Raw genomic sequence first — 22,408 nt, 5'->3', positions numbered from 1 at the left:
ACAACTTTCACTTTCCCGCTCAAAAAGATACTGTCAAACAAACTGTATGGCAATCTCTGCGCAAGAATACAAAATTCTCAAAGCAATACATTCCAGAATTCAGTCATCTTCAGGGCAACACACGGAGTGCATCACCAAACGCTAACAGAACTTTACGGTACGGTAATCAAGAACGACTAAAACATTTTTATAGGCTCCGACAATTAATTGAAAATAAATAAAAAAGTGTTTACAACAATAACAAGTGTACCCGCTACATTAGCTGTTATCATTTGTTATGTACGAATATATAAAAGGGCAATAAAATATACATACGTTCGTTCATACATGCAGTCATTCAAAGAGATACTTATTTAAATTATTTTCAGCAATTTAGCGACACGTTGTACTTACTATCGACGCGAAAGTAGAAAAAGCAAAATGGAAGAGAGTGCAAAATATAAATAAACAGCTGATTGTCAGAATATTCACACCTTTCTCTTGGCTCTCAGTAGAAGAAACGACAAACCAGAACGTAATATACCTACCATGGCACAATCATACAGGTACCCGCATCAGCCCAGCTGATGTACTGCGAGCTGTCAAAAACGTTGTTGTAATTAAAAACACAAAAATAAAAAAACAAAAATTTAAAAGAAAAATTGTGAATTTTTGGTGGAATTTTGTAATAATGCGATTATTAATACCAGCCTAACAAAATTTTGTTGAAAAAATTGTGTGAATCGCTTTATTTTTGGAAAACATTTTTGACATTTCGCAGTACTGAACTGGTTTTTGTTGTAGTTGTCGGCTGATGCATCTACCTGGTGATTGTGCCATGATACCTACAAAATAAATACAAAAGATACAGTTACCCATTCATAAGAAACATTTCATCGGGTGTGTGTGCAAAAACAGGAGAAAAAACCTCAAACAATTGTTAATGAAGTGAAATATGAAATAAATATTAAAAATGCTACAAATTACCTAGAATCATACACAAATATCTGTCTATATATCTTTATCACGTGTTACTGCTGTGACGTAGTGTGTACCTGTCGAAGGCGACAGGTCATTGTTTTGTTTACTAACTTGTTTTGGTTTTCTGTCCGACTTGTTTGTTTCCAGTGTTTTGTTGTTGTTGTCGTCTGAGAGATGCAACGGTGAAGATAAAACACTCGCACCGTAATATTTAGTAGTATCTCATACAAGGCACATGATGAGTCGATTTTAATGAATCGAAACATTTGTGTTAAAAATAATAGCAACATTACAGGCCAGTGTCAGCCACTTTTGGACTAGTACTCAAATAATTAAAAAATACTGTCACAAAATATGAACTTAAACAAGCTTTAGTAATATTGTAACTAATAGTACGGTTACATTAGAGTTTTTTTGCCGGGTTAGCCCACTTCATGAGGATTTATTTGACGTTTGCGATATGGAATTGACATTTCAAACCCGAACACATTGGGTTAATCCGATTAAGTGTAACCGGGGTATAACAAAATAATAATTTTACAGGAGTTTTTGCTTTTGTTATAAAATGAAAAACTCTTTTATGGAATTTTAATCATATGAAGGCGAGTATATGAGATATTATCAATCATATACGAATGGGAGTAAGTAATGAAACCAGAACCGCGGAAACGCTTGGTTTTGGGATCCGCCATTACAACAAAATCTGCAATGTTATCCCATTTTCTGAAATGCATGAGCATGAATTAGATTCAATCAAAAAACTAATTTTGACTTTTTTGGAGATACGACTTCGGGCATTTATGGTGACGATAAGAATATTTGTGTAGAATTTGATTGAGATGATTTATATCGGAATTCAACTTTTTTCAGTGAGGGTATTCCAACACAAGTGTAAATCTTGTTTCTTACAAAACTAACAATTTGTTATACCTTCCACTATAACAGGAATGATATAACAGGAATGTATCTTGATTTCAAGAGGCAGAAAAACGTTATTTCTACTTTTCGAATATTATGCTGATCGGAATGACAGAAACAGTAGTTTTGATTTTGCTGCAATCGGTAAGTGCGAATTTGACTTTTCTGCCAAAAAATGAACATGTCAGCATTTTTTCCAAATTTTCAATACTATATACACTTTTAACGGCGAATCCTCTAAGTGCGAAATGTGTTTAACAACCAATTATATTTGGAAAGATTATCCTATTTACCAGCCAAAATATAAAAACCAAATGCAACCCGGTAACATTTTTCCAAGTTCTTAACGAATTTTGTCCCAATCTCTGCACAAGTTGCCAATTCTGCAGTACAACTTTTTTGAATACAGAAAAAACCGGTAAAATTAAAACGCTTGTGATTTCGGTAATTAATGAACCGTATTAAAATTGTCGCTAAGTCCTGCCGATAGCAAAAGTGCCAGTAAAAGAAGACAAGACACTTTTACTGACACTTTTCAATGATAATTTTGCGTTTTATTTTTACCGAGTTACTGAACTTTTATTTCCTAAATTCGGATGTTAAATCTTAAAAACAAATCATTTTTGGATATTTGATCTGATTTTTTTAGTTTCCACAACCTTTTCGGAATTCATGAAAGATTACACTTAAGTGGTAGGTAAATTAATCGGATAACTTTTTGGCAAATTCAAATATAATATGCGGAATTTTCTTTGCTGCCACAAAATGCGTGCAAAACTTGTTTTCGCAGCTAAGTCAAAACTACTGTAGATGCTCTGTTCTAGAACCTGCAAGTGTCTGTCTACTGGTTTTGACAATTTTTCCTTTATAAATTTTTCAAAAAATTCAAAAATGGTAGATTTTTTCAGCTTTTGGAGAACCACAATAATTATACCCACCATCTTATGGTGGAGGCTAGAAAAACCAAAAAAAACGTCAAAAATAATAACATTATCTTTTATTACGTTTCTCCACCCTATTTAGCATTCTTGCCAACTCAACACAGTAACAGCGTGGTATAAAAATTAAATACACATTTTAATCTACCTCTGTAAATACACCATGAGCGAAGATAGTAGCGACACCTATGTGCCCACAACGGAAATATCAAAAAGCCACCACCTGTATGACCGTTTGCATAAACTACGGGAATTTTACCGCAATGAGTATGGATCTGAACCAAACTTATATGTTCGTGTCCCGGGAAGGTAAGTTTTTTCAAATGTGTTGAATTTTAAGTGTTTTTGAATAAATTTTAAGGGGGTTATAATCGTACCAAGGCGAATTTAAGAAGGTGATACAAAAGGCGAATTCGGGCCTTACATTCATTTGCTGTTAAAATTTTGAGCGCGAAATATCCATAAGAGGTAGAAGAAATCGGTAAAATATTATTTGCGTAGCTTAAACGCATTTTACACTTGCACTTAGAACAGGTATTTTGGGAGTTTACGTCATTTATTTGACAGATCTGGTATGGAAGTGACAACTTAAATGATGCATGTTTTATAAAACATGTTAAATGTAAAATGTGTTCTAAATAAAGATGTACACATACATACATACATATGTATGTATATTCTTGATAGAAGCGAAATATTTGTTATTTATTTTTGATTGAAAAATATGTTTTGATAGCAAATGAAGACATCAATTGGTATTACTGTATCACTTTCTTTCTTGCACCATGCTTCAATCGCTTTGGAATTTGAAGATAGCATAATGAAGCCCAAATGAATGATAATTTAAAATGGTTACTTCTTTTATTGTTTTCGTTAATTCGCATTTTGTCGAAATGAAGTAAAAATCATAATTTTAATTTTCAATATTATTAATTCAATTTTATGACCATTAGCAACAACTGTTTTATATAATTATCGTTCATTTTGCCATTAACTTTTTACTCCGTTTAATAGGAAACTATATTTTAATAATTCGTAAAAGAATATGAAACTTAATTTTCCATTTCTGATTATTTGCAGAGTAAACATAATTGGAGAACATGTGGATTATTGTGGTTATCCGGTATTACCCCTGGCTATTGATCAGTGTATACTTCTAGCAGTAGGATTCACAGAAGATAATACACAATTGGAACTTAGAAATATGGAAAGGGAAAAATATGAAAATTTCTCTACCGATATAAAAGAATTTCAGTAAGTCGCTTTTTTAATATATCACCGTAGTTCCAGCAGGATGTACTTATTGTAATTGATCGTTTGATTAGTTCATTTATTTCTCATGCTCCCATGCGCTTTATCAGTATTAATATTCATTTTCATTCATTTTACGGATGTTTAATTTTTTACAACCTCATAACCCTTGTGGGAATCTTTGCAGAATCCCTGTTGGTTTATACTTATCCGTTCACAAGATGGATTGAAAGAGTCTTGTTTATTAAGATAAACAATCGAAAATGAGATTGAACTTCAACAATAAACAAAACAAACAAGATTAAAAAATTTAAAAGTAATGAGTTTATTGAATGTTAATGAAATAATATTAAATGGAGTATGTAATAGAATGAATTGATTAATATAATAAATAAAGTGAATAGAATGGAGTTTATGATTTGCTCTCGCCCGTCGTTGCGATTGCGCGTCGTTGAATGTACGTCCACTCGGTTAGACTTCTTCGCTTGCACGTCTGCGCGGGTTGAATGTTCCTCTAACACTAACTTGTGGGTGTTGTTTGTTATGTTGTGGTAGGCCTAATTTTCACTCTTGCTACAACTCGGCGCTCCTGCGATCAGATATGTCGTCATCACTTGGGTTATCGGGCCATGGTTTCATGTATTCGGCGCAAGTTGTTGTATATCTAGGTCCTTCACTGCTACCAATGTTGATAACGTCGTAAGTGTTGTTTGATTTAACTTTAACGATCTTGTATGGTCCTAAATATTTGGGTTTGAGCTTGAGTCCTTGGTGGAGGTATTCGTTGATTTAATACTACGTCGTTCTCGTTTTACTGGTTTGCTGGATTAAATACGCGTCTATCTTCTTCTTAATTTAGTAGTTCCTTCTAGTGTACGTCTTTACTCGATATCAAGGTATACTCGATATTTTTCAACTTTCGTCTGTATTTGTATCATTTTCGGCGTCGCTGGTTTTATGTTAAAATCTGTTTAAAGGATCGAATCTAAAAGGAATATCTTTCTTCTTCTTTCTATAGTATCCGGCTAATCCAATAAATCTTTCTACTTGTTTAATGTCTTTCGGTTGCGGACACTTCGCCATTGCTTTGATCTTCTCTGGTGTTGGTGAAATCTGTTGATTCTCTATTCGGATTCGGATATTTGGATTCGTCGTTGTAGAAAATGACATTTCTTAATGTTGATGTCTAATCCGTAATCCCTGCATGTATCTAGAACTCTTTCTAAATTTGATACAGCTTCTTCTTCGGTCTTCGCTGGAACTATAACGTCATCAACGTAGGGTAACGCTACACCTTCTCGTGTTAAGTCTCTAAATCTAGCATTTACATGTCGTTGAAAAACGGCAGGTGAATTACTTAGTCCAAAATGTACTTTAAGAAATTGGAATTGTCCGTTATGGGTAACAAAAGATGTATATTTCCGACTATCGCTGTTGGCAATGACATGAAAAAACCCGTTGCGTAAATCTATGGTACTAAATATCGTCGCTCCTTGAAGTCTATCGAGCTGGGGGGTTACTCTCTATTGCGATGCGTTAGAAAAATGCGATGCGTAAGGAAATTAAATGCGTCTCTAATACGTTTTAGTATCTCCTTTCGCCCTTTTTTCCTTTTTGGCACCGCCGCAATCTGTAATACAAAAGCATATGTCAAAATCGTGTGTTAACGCCAATATCTTGCGCTAACAAAATACCAAACGCAAACGCATCGCAATACAGAGTAACCCCCCTGGTCTTCTAGCAATGGCAGCGGAAAATTATCTTTAACGATGACTTTGTTTATCTTCCTATAATCCACGCAAAGTCTGTGTGTAGAGTCCTTGGCTAAAACAATTGGACTACAAAATTCGTATTCCGATGGTTCAGTGATACCTTCTTCAAGCCAATTATCATCGTCGTTGTCTTGTAAAAGTTCTAACTTGTTTTGAGTTTTGACTATGGTTTGATCGTTTTCGTCGTTGCTAGCCGAATTTTGTTCTTCATCGGTTTCATTCTCTTCGTTCTCCTCCTCGTCGGTGAAGTCGTCGTCATCACCCCGAGCAACATCAGCAGTCGTCAGCTACATCCCCTTTTTCAAATTTGCAAACACATGTTGAAACAAATCGTCGACGTCATAGTCTATTCCTAACAAACAGCAAATAGAAATACTCGTAAGGTCTGATGTTTTCATGTGCGTCTTCACATATTCTGATTTTTTGTTGTATTGCTCCTCGTCGTATTTACCAAAAGAGAAACCTTCAAAACTTCGCAGGCGCTTAAGATTACCTCTGTCTCCTTCGTTATCAAAAACAAATTGATGAAGCATAGTAACGTGCCGTCGCCAAATTGTTTCTAACCAATACAAAATCTCCGAGCATAGGCATTTTGACGGTTAACAATTTTACTTTTACACGTTTCTTTTCTTTTTAGTTGTTGATCTAGAGAGTTCGTTATTTTTCTATTGTCCCGAGAATTGCGAGTTTCACAATGTTACAAATTGCAGCGAGAAATTTCGTCACTTAGAATTTCTGTTTTTTATGTAGAATTCTTTTCTATTCACTTCGATTTTGACTGAGATGTTCTTCACTTTACATTCGGGTTGTAATGTTCACTTTACATCCGGGTTGAGCCAACAAATTAATGGGAATCTTTGCAGAATCCCTGTTGGATTATACTTATCCGTTCACAAGATGGATTGAAAGAGTTTTGTTTATTAAGATTAAACAATTTAAAAGCAATGAGTTTATTAAATGTTAATGAAATAATATTAAATGGAGTATGTAATAGAATGAATTGATAATGTAAGTCGTTGCGATTGCGCGTCGTTGAATGTACGTCTACTCGGTTAGACTCCTTCGCTTGCACGTCTGCACGGTTGTGGTAGGCCTAATTTTCTTTCTTCCTACACCCTGTATGATATTTGTATGAGTTTTTACCTAAGATTATATAAAATCGTAATTATAAAGTGATTCGATAAAAAAGATTTCGCACAAAAAGCTTTTAATGTGTTTATTTTTCAGAACTTTTGAAAATTTGTTGATGTCACTGTGAGCAGATATTTAACTGAAAACAAGGTATAGGGTAGGGCTGTTCAAAGGGCGCCCTTCTGCTGCCGCTGTATGTCAATTTGCTCACACACACAATTTAAAAAGAGAACACTTGGAGGTAATTTACACGAGGAAACAATGTTTCCTCTAAAACGTGTGTTCCGTTTTGATTCTCATTCGTAATTGCATTTTCAGGGTTGCGCTGTTTAACAAGCGTACCTTTTGAACGGTAGACGTACGTTTTTACATAAAGTTACCAAAAATTATTATCTACTTATTGTACATGAATATTCAAAAAACAATTCTTTGGAAAACTACAAAAACAGGTAAAAAGAAAGGCTTAATAATATAAATAACCATTCATGAAAAATTCCGTAAAAAGTATTGACACATGAGGGTAAAAAATACCTGTATTACCTGTCGTAAATTGTTAAAAAATGGGTACCAATTCATGAAGTAGGGAAATACCTTACTATAACAATTACAAGAAACATTTTTTACAACACAAAATAAATAAATTATTATGAAATTATTATTTATTTCTTGCCCATATCCATCCAAAAGTGCCGTTTGTACGTTTTTGTACAATCATTTCTACATTTGTTCCCAACACTGACCAATTTTGCGAATGAGAATCAAAACGGAACACACGTTTTAGAGGAAACAAGGAAACATTGTTTCCTCGTGTAAATGAGCTCTTGTTTTTGTTTTGAAAAATGGCATGTTGGGAAGCTACAAAATTGTTTTTGTTTTCAAACAAACACAACCACAAAAAATGTATGTAGTGGTGTGCACAGGCCTAGTATAGGGGCACACGACATAACTAAAATGACATAACCGTTTGTTTCTCACTATTTTTATCATCGTATTATACCATACATATCACTTTATATTATATACTAGCTGAACCCGGTGCGCTTCGCTACCCCGCCTAAGATAAAATATAAAGGAATAACTATAATTATATTACCTTTAATAGTTAGCATTATTTAAATATTTTAATGGATAAATATATGAATGCGTTCTGAGACCGTTCCGTGCTGTGTATGGTATTTTTGTATCTTGCAGGAGTTGGCACTTTTCGTAAATCCTTTTCGACTAAAAATACTTCTATATGGGAGCTATATAAAAATTTGAACCGATTTCAATAAAAATTGTACATCTATTTCCATGCCAATAATCATAACATATTCCTAATTTCATTGAAATCGGACATATATAGCGTGTTTGGTTGCATCAAATATATGAAATCGGCCGAAAATATATATTTGAGCTATATCCAAATCTAAACCGGTTTCGATATAAATTTACACTTATCTTTCTAGGCCAACATACATCACATATTCCAAATTTCATTAAATTGGACATATATAGCGTGTTTGGTGCAGCAAATAAGTGAAATCAGCCGAAAATATATGTGGGAGCTATATCAAAATCTGAACCGATTTCGATATAATTTGGCACATTAATTTCTAGGCCGCATTCAGTCACACATTCCTAATTTCATTGAAATCGGACATATGTATAAAGCGTGTTTGGTGCAGCAAATAGGTGAAATCGGCCGAAAATATACATATATGGGAGCTATATCCAAATCTGAACCGATTTCGATATGAATTGGCACATCTCTTTCTAGGCCAATATCCAGCGCATATTCCAAATTTAATTTAAATCGGACGTATATAGCGTGTTTGGTGCAGCAAAGAGGTGAAATCAACCAAAAATATATATGGGAGCTATAGCCAAATCTGAACCGATTTCGATATAATTTGGCACATTTATTTCTAGGCCGAATTCAGTCACACATTCCTTATTTCATTGAAATCGGACATATAAAGCGTGTTTGGTGCAGCAAATAGGTGAAATCGGCCGAAAATATATATGGAACCTACATCCAAATCTTTACCGATTTCTATATAATTTGGCACATTTATTTCTAGGCCAAATTCAGTCACACATTCCAAATTTCAATAAAATCGGACATATATAACGTGTTTGGTGCATTAAATATATTAAATCGGCCAGACATACATATATATGGGAGCTATATTCAAATCTGAACCGATTTCTATATAAGTTGGCACACTTATTTTTAGTACAAATTCCGTCATACATTCCGAATTTCATTGAAATTGGACATACATAGCGTGTTTGGTAAATAAAATACAGGAAATCTGCCGAAAATATATATAGCGATTTCGATATAATTTGGCACATTTATTTCTAGGCCGAATTCAGTCACACATTCCTTATTTCATTGAAATCGGACATATAAAGCGTGTTTGGTGCAGCAAATAGGACATATATAACGTGTTTGGTGCATTAAATATATTAAATCGGCCAGACATACATATATATGGGAGCTATATTCAAATCTGAACCGATTTCTATATAAATTGGCACACTTATTTTTAGTACAAATTCCGTCATACATTCCGAATTTCATTGAAATTGGACATACATAGCGTGTTTGGTAAATAAAATACAGGAAATCGACAGAAAATATATGTATATAGCAGCTATATCCAAATCTGAACCGATTTCGATATAAATTGGCACATCTATTTCTATGCCAATATCCATCACACATTCCAAATTTCTTTGAAATCGGAGGTATATAGCGTGTTTAGTGCAGCAAATAGGTGAAATCAGCCGAAAATATATATGTGAGCTATATCCAAATCTGAACCGATTGAGATATAATTTGGCACATTCATTTCTAGACCAAATTCAGTCACACATTCCAAATTTCAATAAAATCGGACATATATGTGTAACGTGTTTGGTGCATCAAATATATTAAATCGGCCAGACATACATATATATGGGAGCTTGTAATGGTAAGCCTATGATGGTATTGACATTTTCTTACAATGGTGACACAGAACCTCCAGCGACCAGCACGTGCTTGTATATAGGGTCTAGCTCGTCGGATTGGGAGTGGAAACTTGCTGAGTCCTGTGCTTAGGCATTACAAAAATTTTCACGTGCTGTTTAAAGATTACTATTTCTTCACATCCTAACTCTCAGTGACTTAACGGGAATTGGTGTTAGTTCCCGTACCCTTCCCAACCTTAGTTATGAACTTTTCCAATTGAATGTTTCATAACCCCAAAATGCATAAACTTTGTTTACCTCAGGTTACTTATTAAAGTTTATTAACAATTCATATTAAATTTATATTACATTAACTTTAAGGCATGCATATTAATAAATGAAAGAGATATAATTGATAATAATAATTTTTATGATTCAATATTAATGATTATAGAAAGGGAAAACATTAATAATAATATGTTGTATGCTTTACTATATAAATATTAATGATCATTATACTTTAACAAGTACTTACGAGCTATCAGCGACTCCATTCATCAGGCCTGGTGGTTGAAGTTTCGGTGATGCTATTAAGGACAATTATGCATTTAAACTTTTACGGGAATTTTGATTTAAACTATTAAGATGTCATAAATTCTTAGGAAATTTAAAATTATTATTTTATTTTATTTTTTTTTTTAATTTATTTGAGGAAACAGTATTTTAAGTAGACTGTACTTGGTACAAACACTTAGCTTTATCTCGAAAATTCTCTATTGCAAGAGCATCAGCAGCATATTATGGGAAGGCATGTTAATAATAAATTGACCCTCACAATGGACTTGGTGTTATTGGGCACATTTCTATTTGGCTTCGATCCATGCGGCAAAATTACAATACCCTCGCTTTCAGCAGCTTGGCCAGTATTTCAAGACTTCAACGATTTTCCACAAATAGTAACAAATTTTTTATTTGCTAAATTCAGCAGACTTTGTAATAATATATATTTTTTATAGCTGCTACTTTAGCCATTCAATTTCCACATTCTGCCTTAAGCCAAACTTCAATTAAATTCTAGTACCTCGTACCAACTGTCCTCCTCAAAATATTCTTAACGACTCTCCTCTTCATTACAGCCCAACCATCGCCAAACCGGTCATTTCAAAGTATTGATAATTTTTACAATAACAATTCTATGGCCCAATTCCATTATCCCCACTAATAAGTACGAATGAAAACTTGAAACAAGGTTTTGATCTGTGAGAGGGCATGCGCAGTACAAATTGGAAACTGAGAGAACGATTAATAATGATATGTTGGACTCGTCACATATCACAGAAGTTGTGTGACACAACAACTGAAATATGTTTTAAAGTGGAGATGATAGAATTGTGTGAAATAGAATTAAGAAGAACACGTTTAGTGACCAATTATGGACATAAGGGCAAATGGGTCATACGACAACAACAACTTCGCGGAGCTGATAAAGAATTATGCATTGCAGAGCAAAATAATAGCACAACCGTCACAAAGCAGACGATTTGGAATTTTCTTAAAACGAAAATCGTCTGAAAACGAGTTGCTTTATAATTTATAGGATTTTTGTAGATCTTTTGCGTGAAAGAGTCCAACGTCCCTATCATTCATATCTACGACCTTATAAGTAGAATTCCCCAATCTCTTTTTTATTTTTGATTTTAAAAACTTTGGAGCAAGTTTAGCATTGAAAGCATCCCTTTTACTGCTCTGGGCGAAGTTTCTTCTGTACACAATTTCGCCTTCTGAAAAAGTATTTGGTCTACTGCGTAAATTATACGTTCTTTTACTGATTTGATATGCGTGTTCTAAATTTTCGGCAACTTGTTTCCTGATTAATTTTACCTTGTCATTGTGGTCTATAACGTCTAGACCTTCCTCGAGTAAGTCCAATCTCTTCAATAATGAGTAACTTTTGCCATGCGTGACCATCTGTTGACCAAAAAGAACATAATAGGGTGAGAACCCTATCGAACTGTGGTAAGAACTTCTCAATGCTACACCTATCTGACTCAAAGTGCAGTCCCAATTGCGTTGATCTTTGCCAACATATGAACGCACTGCCGCCACAATGGACCGATTAACTCGTTCTGAGTTATTTGCCTGGGGTGAGTATATGGCGGTGAATGTATGTTCCACCCCATACTTCGTCAGAAATGAGCCAAATAGTGTGGAACGAAATTGAGGTCCATTATCAGTTATTATGGTCTCTGGCACTCCAAATAAGTGAAAAACAGTAGTCTCCAGAAAATCGATTATGGCCGAAGTAGACATTTTCTTTAGGGTCTTGAGTAATGGATACTTCGTGAAGTGATCTAACACTAAAAATATGGCAACATTTCCCTGTTTGGAACGGGGATATGGTCCAATAAAATCTAAATAAAGTCTCTGAAAGGGACGACTAGATTTAGATTGTAAACCCATGGGAGGTCTAAGTATCACATTCGGTGCTTTACTTTGTTTACAAATGTCACAACTCAAAACATAAGATCTAACATGGGATGCCATGTTCGGCCAAAAGAAATTTCTTTTGATCCTTTCAATGGTCTTACCAATGCCTCCATGTGCGGCCATGGGTGGTTTATGAGCGCGTTCGATCACACAAGAAGCAAGTTCCTGTGGAACCCACAACTTCCATGATCGAGCCTCGGATAGTTCTGGACGAGCAAATTCTGTTCGTTTATAAACGAATCCGTCTACAACCTTAAGATCCGGTAGACTATTTTGATTTTTCTCTATATTCTTAATTAATTGACAGTATTGTTCAGATGAAAAATATGGAGAAGATAAATCTATATCTGGCTCTGTCACTTCTAAAGAATCTATTTCTTTTAACATCGGGTCTAAATTCTCAGATGGCAAACGGGATAAGGCATCCGGCACTATATGCTCACTGCCTTTTCGATGACGAATGGAGAAGTTAAATCCCTGGAGCTTGAGCGACCAACGTGCCAAGCGTCCGTTAAGATCCGGTTGCCGCATCAACCATTTTAAGGATGCATGGTCTGTAATCACACTAAATTGGTGACCTTCAACATATTCCCGGAATTTGGTGATGCTTAATACCGCAGCTAAGCATTCCAATTCAGTTATAGAATAATTTTGTTGGGCTCTGTTTAATTTATGAGAAAAAAAAGCAATGGGCTTTTCTACTCCATTCTCATCTTCTTGGGCAAGAACGCCACCCACTCCCGTTTTACATGCATCACAAGAAATAATAAAAGGCTTCTCAAAATCGGGTGTTATTAGCACAGGAGCTGTTGTGAGCTTCTCTTTGATAAGCTCGAAGGCCTTTTGAGCTTCTGCGTTCCATGTAAAACGTTTAGTGGTACGTGTGAGATCGGTAAGGGGACTCGTGAGAGAAGCGAAATTCTCCACGAACCTCCTATACCACCCTACAAGGCCTAAAAATTGTCTGACTTCTTTTATAGATCTTGGAGGTGATAGTTTGGTTATGGCTGATACCTTTTCACTATCGGGCTTTATACAACCGTCGCCTATAATATATCCTAAATATCTTACTTCCTTCATACACCATTTACATTTTGAAATATTCAAAGTTAAACCGGCTTTTCTTATTAATTGTGCGACTTCCATTAATAAAGATAAATGTTCCTCAAAACTATCACTCAGCAGAAGTAAGTCGTCTAAATAGACGAATACTCTGTTCCTCAAACTTGATGGTATAATAGCGTCCATTAAGCGACAAAGAGTCTGTGGAGCATTTGTTAGGCCAAAGGGCATAACTTTAAATCTATATAATGGTCGATTAGGAACAGTGAAGGCAGTCATATTTCGGGAGTTCTCCTCAAGACCAACTTGCCAAAAAGCATGTTTCAAATCGAGAGACGAAATGAAACGTGCCTTTGGTAGTCGCGACAGAATACCATTTATCTTAGGTTGTGGGTATGCGTCTCGTACAGTAACACTATTTAATTTTCTCGAATCGAGACATAATCGAAATTTTCCTTCTCTGTGGACGCACGCAACGGGACTACTCCAGGAACAAGTGGGAGGAGCGGGTTCTATGACTCCTAATTCAATCATTTTGTCGACTTCTTCGTGTATTCTCTTCTCCACAGCCGGAGATACAGAAAAATACCGCTGTTTAATGGGCTTGGTTCCTGGCAAAAGTTCTATTGTGTGTTCTATAAGCGTGGTTTTTCCTAGTCCCTCTTTTTCAAAGTCCGGAAATATCGAGATTACCTTATTCAATCTTGTTATTTGACTTGGGGTTAACATGTCACTAACGGTTCTATGAGCTAGTTCTTCAATTTGATTAAAAATATTTCCATCCATAATTTTGGTCAGTCCAAAGGCATGCCAAAAATTCATTCCTAAATAGATATCTTGTTTTAGTTCGGGAATAATATAGAATCGAATTGATTTGGTCTGATTATTGTAGGTAATGTCAGTATCCACATAACCCAAAATTTTAAATTTGTCTCCACCAGCGGTCTCTACAAAATTATTAAACTGTTTATATGGAATGTTCTTACTTAAAAATGCCTTTACAGCATATCCACTAATACATGATATTGACGCACCGGTGTCAAGTAATCCCAGAAATTCCATATCCCATAACTTAATTTTAGCATAGGGTCTTATATCTGATTGTCCTACATTAATTGCCTCAACTGCAGTCTTTAACATGCTCTTTCTGTGCCTCATATTTTGATAGAATTTTCTAATACGTAAGGTGTTTCTTTTGGGCTTTCTGCTAACGATACAAACTTCATCTATATTACTGCTAAAAATTCGTCTCCTGGCTATATTATACAGTCGCAATCTTTCGTGATAAGGTCTAATTGGATGTAATTTGGAAACAAGATTGTCTTCACCGAAACTTGTTGTCTTTGTTGGGGTCTGTGTTGATGAATCTATGTGGTTTGAGGGGGTTGGATTCACATTGCATTGATTTAAAACTACATCTCTTTTACTGTCGAGCGGCAACTGATGTTGTTGTTGGCGCTCCTCTTTGCGTTTCCCTGACACGTTTCACACTGGGGTTTGTACACTCCCTTAGCCCCGCACCCGTAACAGAATACTGTTCTGTCTTCGAGGCAATCTACGTATCTATGTCCTTCATTACGACAGTTCCAACAAATAGGTATTTCCCTATTCTTACGATTACCGTTTGTTCGTTTCAACTCACAGATAGTTTCTAAAGGTTGTGTTTCCTCAATTTCTTCCTCCAATTCTATTTCACTGACTTGTCTCTTAAACATCTTCTGAGTTTTTTCTAATTCCATACTCAAAGCCTCTCTTCTCAATACTAAACGTCGCAGCTGTGCCACACTCCTAATATCGAGGTAAAACATTTCACGCCTTAAATGGGGCCTTAAATTCCTCCTCAGTATTTCTATCAATTCATGATCAGACAATCTGTATTGCAGTTGATCACCTAATTGTAGAATATCATTGTAAAAGTCGTCAAAACTCTCATTCACATTTTGTTTTCTCTCCCTCATCATTTCCCGTATGTCTACATCGGATAATAAATTTCCAAAATGAATCTTTAATGCATTACAAAGCGGCCTCCATTGTACTCTTTGTACCGAACTTCTATATCGCCAATACCAGTCTTTTGCCTTTGATTTAAAAAACAAGTGGCAATGTTCACATAATAAGTCATAGTCTCCAGCCAAACAGTCGTCAGTCAGTGAATTGATCATGTAAATAAACTTTTCTACCGGCAAGCCTGTATTACCTCCATGAAAGAATACATTCCAACTGCCAATAAGACTAGCAATCTTCCCATGGCTACTAATTCGAGGCGACAAAGTCTCTTGACGAACATTGTTTCTATTCAACGGTGGACCCGTTGAATTATGAATATTAGGAACAGATTGTGGGTTATTTTGTTGGGCAAAAGTGGGAAAATCATCCCTAGGCCATTCTGGTTCAATATTACAATTTAATGTCAGGCTTTCAAATTGCTGAGAAATACGATTAACCACAGCTTGAAGTTGATTAATTTTGTTATTCAATGTACTTTCTAAATTAGACTGATTGTGGCTTGTTTGTAAACCCATAGATTCAGCGCTATTATTAATTCCACTTGCCTGATGAGAGCTAATGTTCCTATTTTCATTGAAACGTTTGTTCCGGTTTTTCTTCCCCGTCAAAATTCTGCCCTCATTGTTGTTACTTAAAGTGACCGTGTTCTGCATGGTACTATCGTTCATACTAGGAATTTGATATTCTAATAAGCTATTTTTAGTAACTGAAGCTTTGCATTGGGGACAAAATGGAGATGTATTGATATGTTGAAATATACACTCTTTGTGGAAAATATGCTTGCATCTGGTTGTTACCAAGGTGCTGGTTGAGTTGTACTCAATTTTACAAATTATGCACGAGTTTGCTATTTCGTAAACAGCAGGAGTAAAACTTCCTGGACTATGTTGTACTGGCATTGTACAAAAGGGGTAAATGTTTCTTCAATTAACAGTATAATTCAAAATATAGACAATATTAGAGGATCGAACCCACTAGAAATATGACAATATATGTTATTTTTCATATAAATTTCACCATTTTGGTAAACAAAGTTCATACTGCTTATAAAACACTAGAGCATTAATAATTGCTACATTTGTCTGGGAATGTTTATTTCGGACAAGTAACTGCTATGAACATAAAGCCATGTTCTTATATTCCAGAAATCAATATTCCAGACTAGCAATTTTAAAGGATATTGAAAGAAATAGTAATACGATCATTTAGTGGTTCCAGATTTCTTCTCAGATTAGTATTCGGTTAAAAAAAAATTAGTTATAAAAACATATTTTATCTAAAATCCAGAAGTTGCAATCTAAGTAGAGTCGAAGATACCACTATTCGTTTCGTGGAACAATAAAAGGATTTCCCGGAAATCAGATGTTAAATTTAGTAAATGTATTATATCCCTTATCGCCCCACGTTGGGCGCCATTTTGTAATGGTAAGCCTATGATGGTATTGACATTTTCTTACAATGGTGACACAGAACCTCCAGCGACCAGCACGTGCTTGTATATAGGGTCTAGCTCGTCGGATTGGGAGTGGAAACTTGCTGAGTCCTGTGCTTAGGCATTACAAAAATTTTCACGTGCTGTTTAAAGATTACTATTTCTTCACATCCTAACTCTCAGTGACTTAACGGGAATTGGTGTTAGTTCCCGTACCCTTCCCAACCTTAGTTATGAACTTTTCCAATTGAATGTTTCATAACCCCAAAATGCATAAACTTTGTTTACCTCAGGTTACTTATTAAAGTTTATTAACAATTCATATTAAATTTATATTACATTAACTTTAAGGCATGCATATTAATAAATGAAAGAGATATAATTGATAATAATAATTTTTATGATTCAATATTAATGATTATAGAAAGGGAAAACATTAATAATAATATGTTGTATGCTTTACTATATAAATATTAATGATCATTATACTTTAACAAGTACTTACGAGCTATCAGCGACTCCATTCATCAGGCCTGGTGGTTGAAGTTTCGGTGATGCTATTAAGGACAATTATGCATTTAAACTTTTACGGGAATTTTGATTTAAACTATTAAGATGTCATAAATTCTTAGGAAATTTAAAATTATTATTTTATTTTATTTTTTTTTTAATTTATTTGAGGAAACAGTATTTTAAGTAGACTGTACTTGGTACAAACACTTAGCTTTATCTCGAAAATTCTCTATTGCAAGAGCATCAGCAGCATATTATGGGAAGGCATGTTAATAATAAATTGACCCTCACAATGGACTTGGTGTTATTGGGCACATTTCTATTTGGCTTCGATCCATGCGGCAAAATTACAATACCCTCGCTTTCAGCAGCTTGGCCAGTATTTCAAGACTTCAACGATTTTCCACAAATAGTAACAAATTTTTTATTTGCTAAATTCAGCAGACTTTGTAATAATATATATTTTTTATAGCTGCTACTTTAGCCATTCAATTTCCACATTCTGCCTTAAGCCAAACTTCAATTAAATTCTAGTACCTCGTACCAACTGTCCTCCTCAAAATATTCTTAACGACTCTCCTCTTCATTACAGCCCAACCATCGCCAAACCGGTCATTTCAAAGTATTGATCATTTTTACAATAACAATTCTATGGCCCAATTCCATTATCCCCACTAATAAGTACGAATGAAAACTTGAAACAAGGTTTTGATCTGTGAGAGGGCATGCGCAGTACAAATTGGAAACTGAGAGAACGATTAATAATGATATGTTGGACTCGTCACATATCACAGAAGTTGTGTGACACAACAACTGAAATATGTTTTAAAGTGGAGATGATAGAATTGTGTGAAATAGAATTAAGAAGAACACGTTTAGTGACCAATTATGGACATAAGGGCAAATGGGTCATACGACAACAACAACTTCGCGGAGCTGATAAAGAATTATGCATTGCAGAGCAAAATAATAGCACAACCGTCACAAGCTATATTCAAATCTGAACCGATTTCTATATAAATTGGCACACTTATTTTTAGTACAAATTCTGTCATACATTCCGAATTTCATTGAAATTGGACATACATAGCGTGTGTGGTGTATAAAATACAGGAAATCGGCGGAAAATATATATAGGAACTATATTCAAATCTGAACCGATTTCTATATAAATTGGCACACTTATTTTTAGTACAAATTCCGTCATACATTCCGAATTTCATTGAAATTGGACATATATAGCGTGTTTGGTGCATAAAATAAGGAAATCGGCCGAAAATATATGTATATGGGAGCTATACCCAAATCTGAACCGATTTGAATAATATCTGGTAAATTTATTTCTACATCAAATTCCGTCACACATACAAAATTTGGAGATTGTATTTGTAACAGTTCTAAAGATATTTGCATACAAAATTTATTTTTTTTTTTGAAGTACCCCCGGATTTTGAGGCTATATCTCCAAATCAACGCGGAATTTCAAAAAATTATATAGCCTATTTTCATTCCAGGCCATGTAGCAATGTACCCTAGAAATTTCAGTAAGATATGTTCAGCCGTGTTTGAGTCTATAAGGCACAAACAAACGTACAAACGAATTTCACTTTTATATAGATAACTTTATTTCGTATATCATAAAAAATAAAAGTGGTTTGTGCGGGACTTTTTGTTAAATTTAAGTGGAATAAAAGTTATTTTAGTCATTAGTTGGTAAAAGACCATCCATTCGTGCAACAGGAAATAATTTTTTGAGATTTTTTTATTTCATAAAATTTTTTCAATTTTTTTTTCAAAATGGTTTGTGCGGAACCTTTTTTATATTAAAGAGGAATGAATGTTATTTTTGGTTATTTATACGCAAAAGTTCATTCATTCTCACTACAATAAATCATTTTTGAGAAAAAATGTCAAAAAGTCATAACCCTAATGTTTATTTTATCTTAATTTTTAACCGAACTAGTTGTGATTTGACACTTGAATTATTCAGCGGTCACGAAACTTCTCCACCAACAATCGTCCACAGTTTTTGGTATATACCTCAGATTGAGGAAATTTTTAGATACATTTGTTGACCAAATTTAGGAGTATCCGTGATCGAACAAGTTTTGCACCTAACAGGAAACTAATTATACCATTTTAGTTCAGAATATTTTATGGTGGAGAGTATAACAAGTTCAGCCCGGTCGAACTTAATGTTTTTTACTTGTTATTGTATTTAATTAATGTTTTAAATTTCTAGGATAACCCATAAAACATCTTGCCCACCACCATGGTATAATTACTACTTGTGTGGCGTTAAGGGAATTTTGGAAACATTAAATGACAGTGATCAAAGATATGGCATGACAGTGGCCATTAACGGAAATATTCCACCTGCATCTGGAGTATCAAGTTCGTCTGCATTGGTTAGTAGTGCAGTACTGGCTACAGCGTATGTTCATCATGCAACACTTAATCGCAAGACCTTGGCTTCTATATCGGCAGCATGTGAACGTTACATTGGTACACAAGGAGGGGGCATGGATCAGGCTATTGCATTTTTGGCTAAAGAAGGGTGTGCTCAATTCATTGAATTTCATCCAAGTTTAAATGCTACGCCACTACAACTGCCACAGGGAGCCTGTTTCGTTGTCGCCAATAGTCTGACAGAAATGAATAAAGCCGCTACCTCAGATTTTAATGAACGTGTTGTGGAATGTCGTCTGGGTTGCCGTCTCATTGCCTTTAATAAGGGCTTAAACAATTGGAAGGATATTCAAATTTTTGCCAAACTTCAGGAAGCATTGGCATGTGATTTGTCCCAGCTGGAAGCCTATGCCATGGAATTTGTTTCCCGAGAACTATATACACGGTCCGAATTATGTGGAATTTTTAATGTAAATAATGAAGAATTTGAGAAGAAATTTCTAACGGATAATACGCGAAATATGCAACAGTTTAAATTAAAACAAAGAACTTTACATGTCATACAAGGTATGTTGAGTCTACAGAAAATAAAAAATACATTATATTGAACACAAATTGTTAATTAAAATAAACATAATTATGTTTTTAGAATCCCTCAGAGTTCAAGAATTTCGTAAGATTTGTGAAGAATTCTCCAACAACTTTATACATTCCAATGATATTCACTCCAATGGCAATACTGTCACAATGACTTATGGCGCTACATTGGCCCGACTTTCCCAATTGATGAGACAATCTCATGAAAGTTTGAAAAGTTTGTATGAATGTTCTCATCTTAATTTGGATAAATTAGTTGAGCTATCCGACCAAATGGGTATTGGTGCAAGGTTAACAGGTGCTGGGTAAGTATCAAATGATATGCAATTGTTGTAATTTTGACATTAATTGTTCTTTTTCTGCTTATCTTATTTTAGATGGGGAGGTTGTGTTGTAGCCTTATGTGATTCTGCAGAATCATCGATTAAATATATTGACACTCTTAAGGAGAAATACTATTCTCAACTGCCCATAGAAAAATGCCGCTTCAAGGATTTCCAAAATGTTGTTTTTGCTACATCGCCTCGTGATGGGGCAGAGATATTAATGCTATTAGATGAATGAATGTTCTGTCATTTTGCCATATATTTATGTTTTAAATAAATTGATTTTTTAAGCTCATATAAGTATGTATGTTTCACCCTTTTTTGTTAGAGCAAATTGCCAATATGAATATTTAGGTGATGACTTTTTTGGTATACGAGGGCAGTTCGGAAACTTCTTAGCCTAGCACAAAAAGCGCGGTATAAACAGAACAAAGTTAAACTTCCATCTCTGTTATGAACACATGTTAAATTTTGTTTCGATCTGGCAACTCCTTCGTATAGAAACAGGTGTTCAAAAAAGACGCATCCGCAATTTTTATACCCAACACCACCTTGTGGTAAGGGGTATTATGTCTTTGTGCATTAGTTCGTTTTGGGGATATACATAGAATCACTTTCTGAGTCGATTTACGCATGTCCGTCTGTCTGTCCGTCTGTCCATGTATTTTTGTAAACAAAGTACATGTCGCATTTATTGTCCGATTAGCATGAAAATTGGGGAAGATAGTTTTTTGGCCAAAGGACGAACGCTATTTATTTTGGTAAAAATCGGTTCATATTTGGATATAGCCCCCATATATATCTTCGCCCGATTTAAGGCATTTGGTGCACGAAACAAGCTATATATGTCCGATTTCAATGAAATTTGGACTGTGCGACGGAATTTAGTCTAGAAATAAGTGCGCCAAATTATATAGAAATCGGTTTAGATTTGGATATAGCCCCCATATATATTTTCGCCCGATTTAAGGTGGTGCACAAAACACGCTATATATGACCGATTTCAATTAAATTTGGAATGTGCGATGGTATTTAGTCTAGAAATAAGTGTGGAGTATTATATAGAAATCGGTTCAAATTTGGATATAGCTCCCAGATATATTCTCGGCCGATTTTAGGTATTTGATGCACGAAACCCGTTATATAAGACCGATTTCAATAAAATTTGGAATGTTTGCCGTGATTATATCGAAGTGTGCCAAATTATATCGAAATCGGTTCAGATTTGGATATAGCTGTCATATATATTTTAGGCAGATTTGAGGTATTTGATGCACGAAACACGCTATATATCGACGCCTCCAAACAATAGTATGCTAAGTCGACTTAGCATGTTTTCAAGTTCTTTACATTTTTATATTTAACGTCCTTTAACTTAAATTCTGTCAAATTTTGGTAATGATCGGACAATCCGAACAGGAGTTATAAACAAATATTTACTTAGCATAGTACTGAAGATCAAAGAAATTTCCAAACTTTTAGAGCTTGTCCTGCAAAACTCGCTTTTCAGAATTAGCAAACTATTATTTGGAGGTGTCGAACGTCCTTTAACTTAAATTCTGTCTAATTTTGGTAATGATCGGTCAATCCGAACAGAAGTTATAAACAAATATTGACTTAGCATAGACTGAAGTTAAAAAAAATTTCCAAACTTTGAGAGCTTCT

General features: G+C 34.7%; 1 protein-coding gene across 5 annotated transcripts; it reads left to right on the top strand.

Annotated features, from left to right (window-relative positions):
- Positions 1-71: 71 nt before the first annotated feature.
- On the top strand, positions 72-21,038 carry Galk (N-acetylgalactosamine kinase). 5 transcript variants are annotated; one of them, XM_073981358.1, is made up of 7 exons: positions 148-279; positions 369-514; positions 2,902-3,125; positions 3,897-4,070; positions 19,654-20,387; positions 20,470-20,722; positions 20,795-21,038. In XM_073981358.1, the coding sequence occupies exons 3-7, from the start codon at positions 2,980-2,982 to the stop codon at positions 20,979-20,981; spliced, it is 1,494 nt and encodes a 497-aa protein (XP_073837459.1). In that variant the 5' UTR covers positions 148-279; positions 369-514; positions 2,902-2,979; the 3' UTR covers positions 20,982-21,038. The 5 variants fall into 5 exon arrangements, with proteins under 5 accessions (XP_073837456.1, XP_073837459.1, XP_073837460.1 ...); XM_073981355.1 differs by lacking the exon at positions 369-514 and having other exon boundaries at positions 72-157; XM_073981359.1 differs by lacking the exon at positions 369-514 and having other exon boundaries at positions 257-279.
- The last annotated feature ends 1,370 nt before the right edge of the window (positions 21,039-22,408 follow it).

The sequence above is a fragment of the Musca autumnalis genome, unplaced genomic scaffold (assembly GCF_047663935.1).
Source record: "Musca autumnalis isolate F117 unplaced genomic scaffold, ASM4766393v1 scaffold_4, whole genome shotgun sequence".
NCBI classification, from domain to species: domain Eukaryota; kingdom Metazoa; phylum Arthropoda; class Insecta; order Diptera; family Muscidae; genus Musca; species Musca autumnalis.
The sequence above is the reverse complement of the archived record's forward strand: the minus strand, read 5'-3'. Positions and strand labels throughout refer to the sequence as shown.

Bases quoted from the DNA above. Each gene is read 5' to 3' on its own strand.
- Galk (XM_073981355.1), top strand. From the start codon at position 2,980: ATGAGCGAAGATAGTAGCGACACCTATGTGCCCACAACGGAAATATCA. The intron at 4,071-19,653 runs GTAAGTCGCTTT...TTAAATTTCTAG, and splicing joins ACCGATATAAAAGAATTTCA to GATAACCCATAAAACATCTT. The intron at 20,388-20,469 runs GTATGTTGAGTC...TTATGTTTTTAG, and splicing joins AACTTTACATGTCATACAAG to AATCCCTCAGAGTTCAAGAA.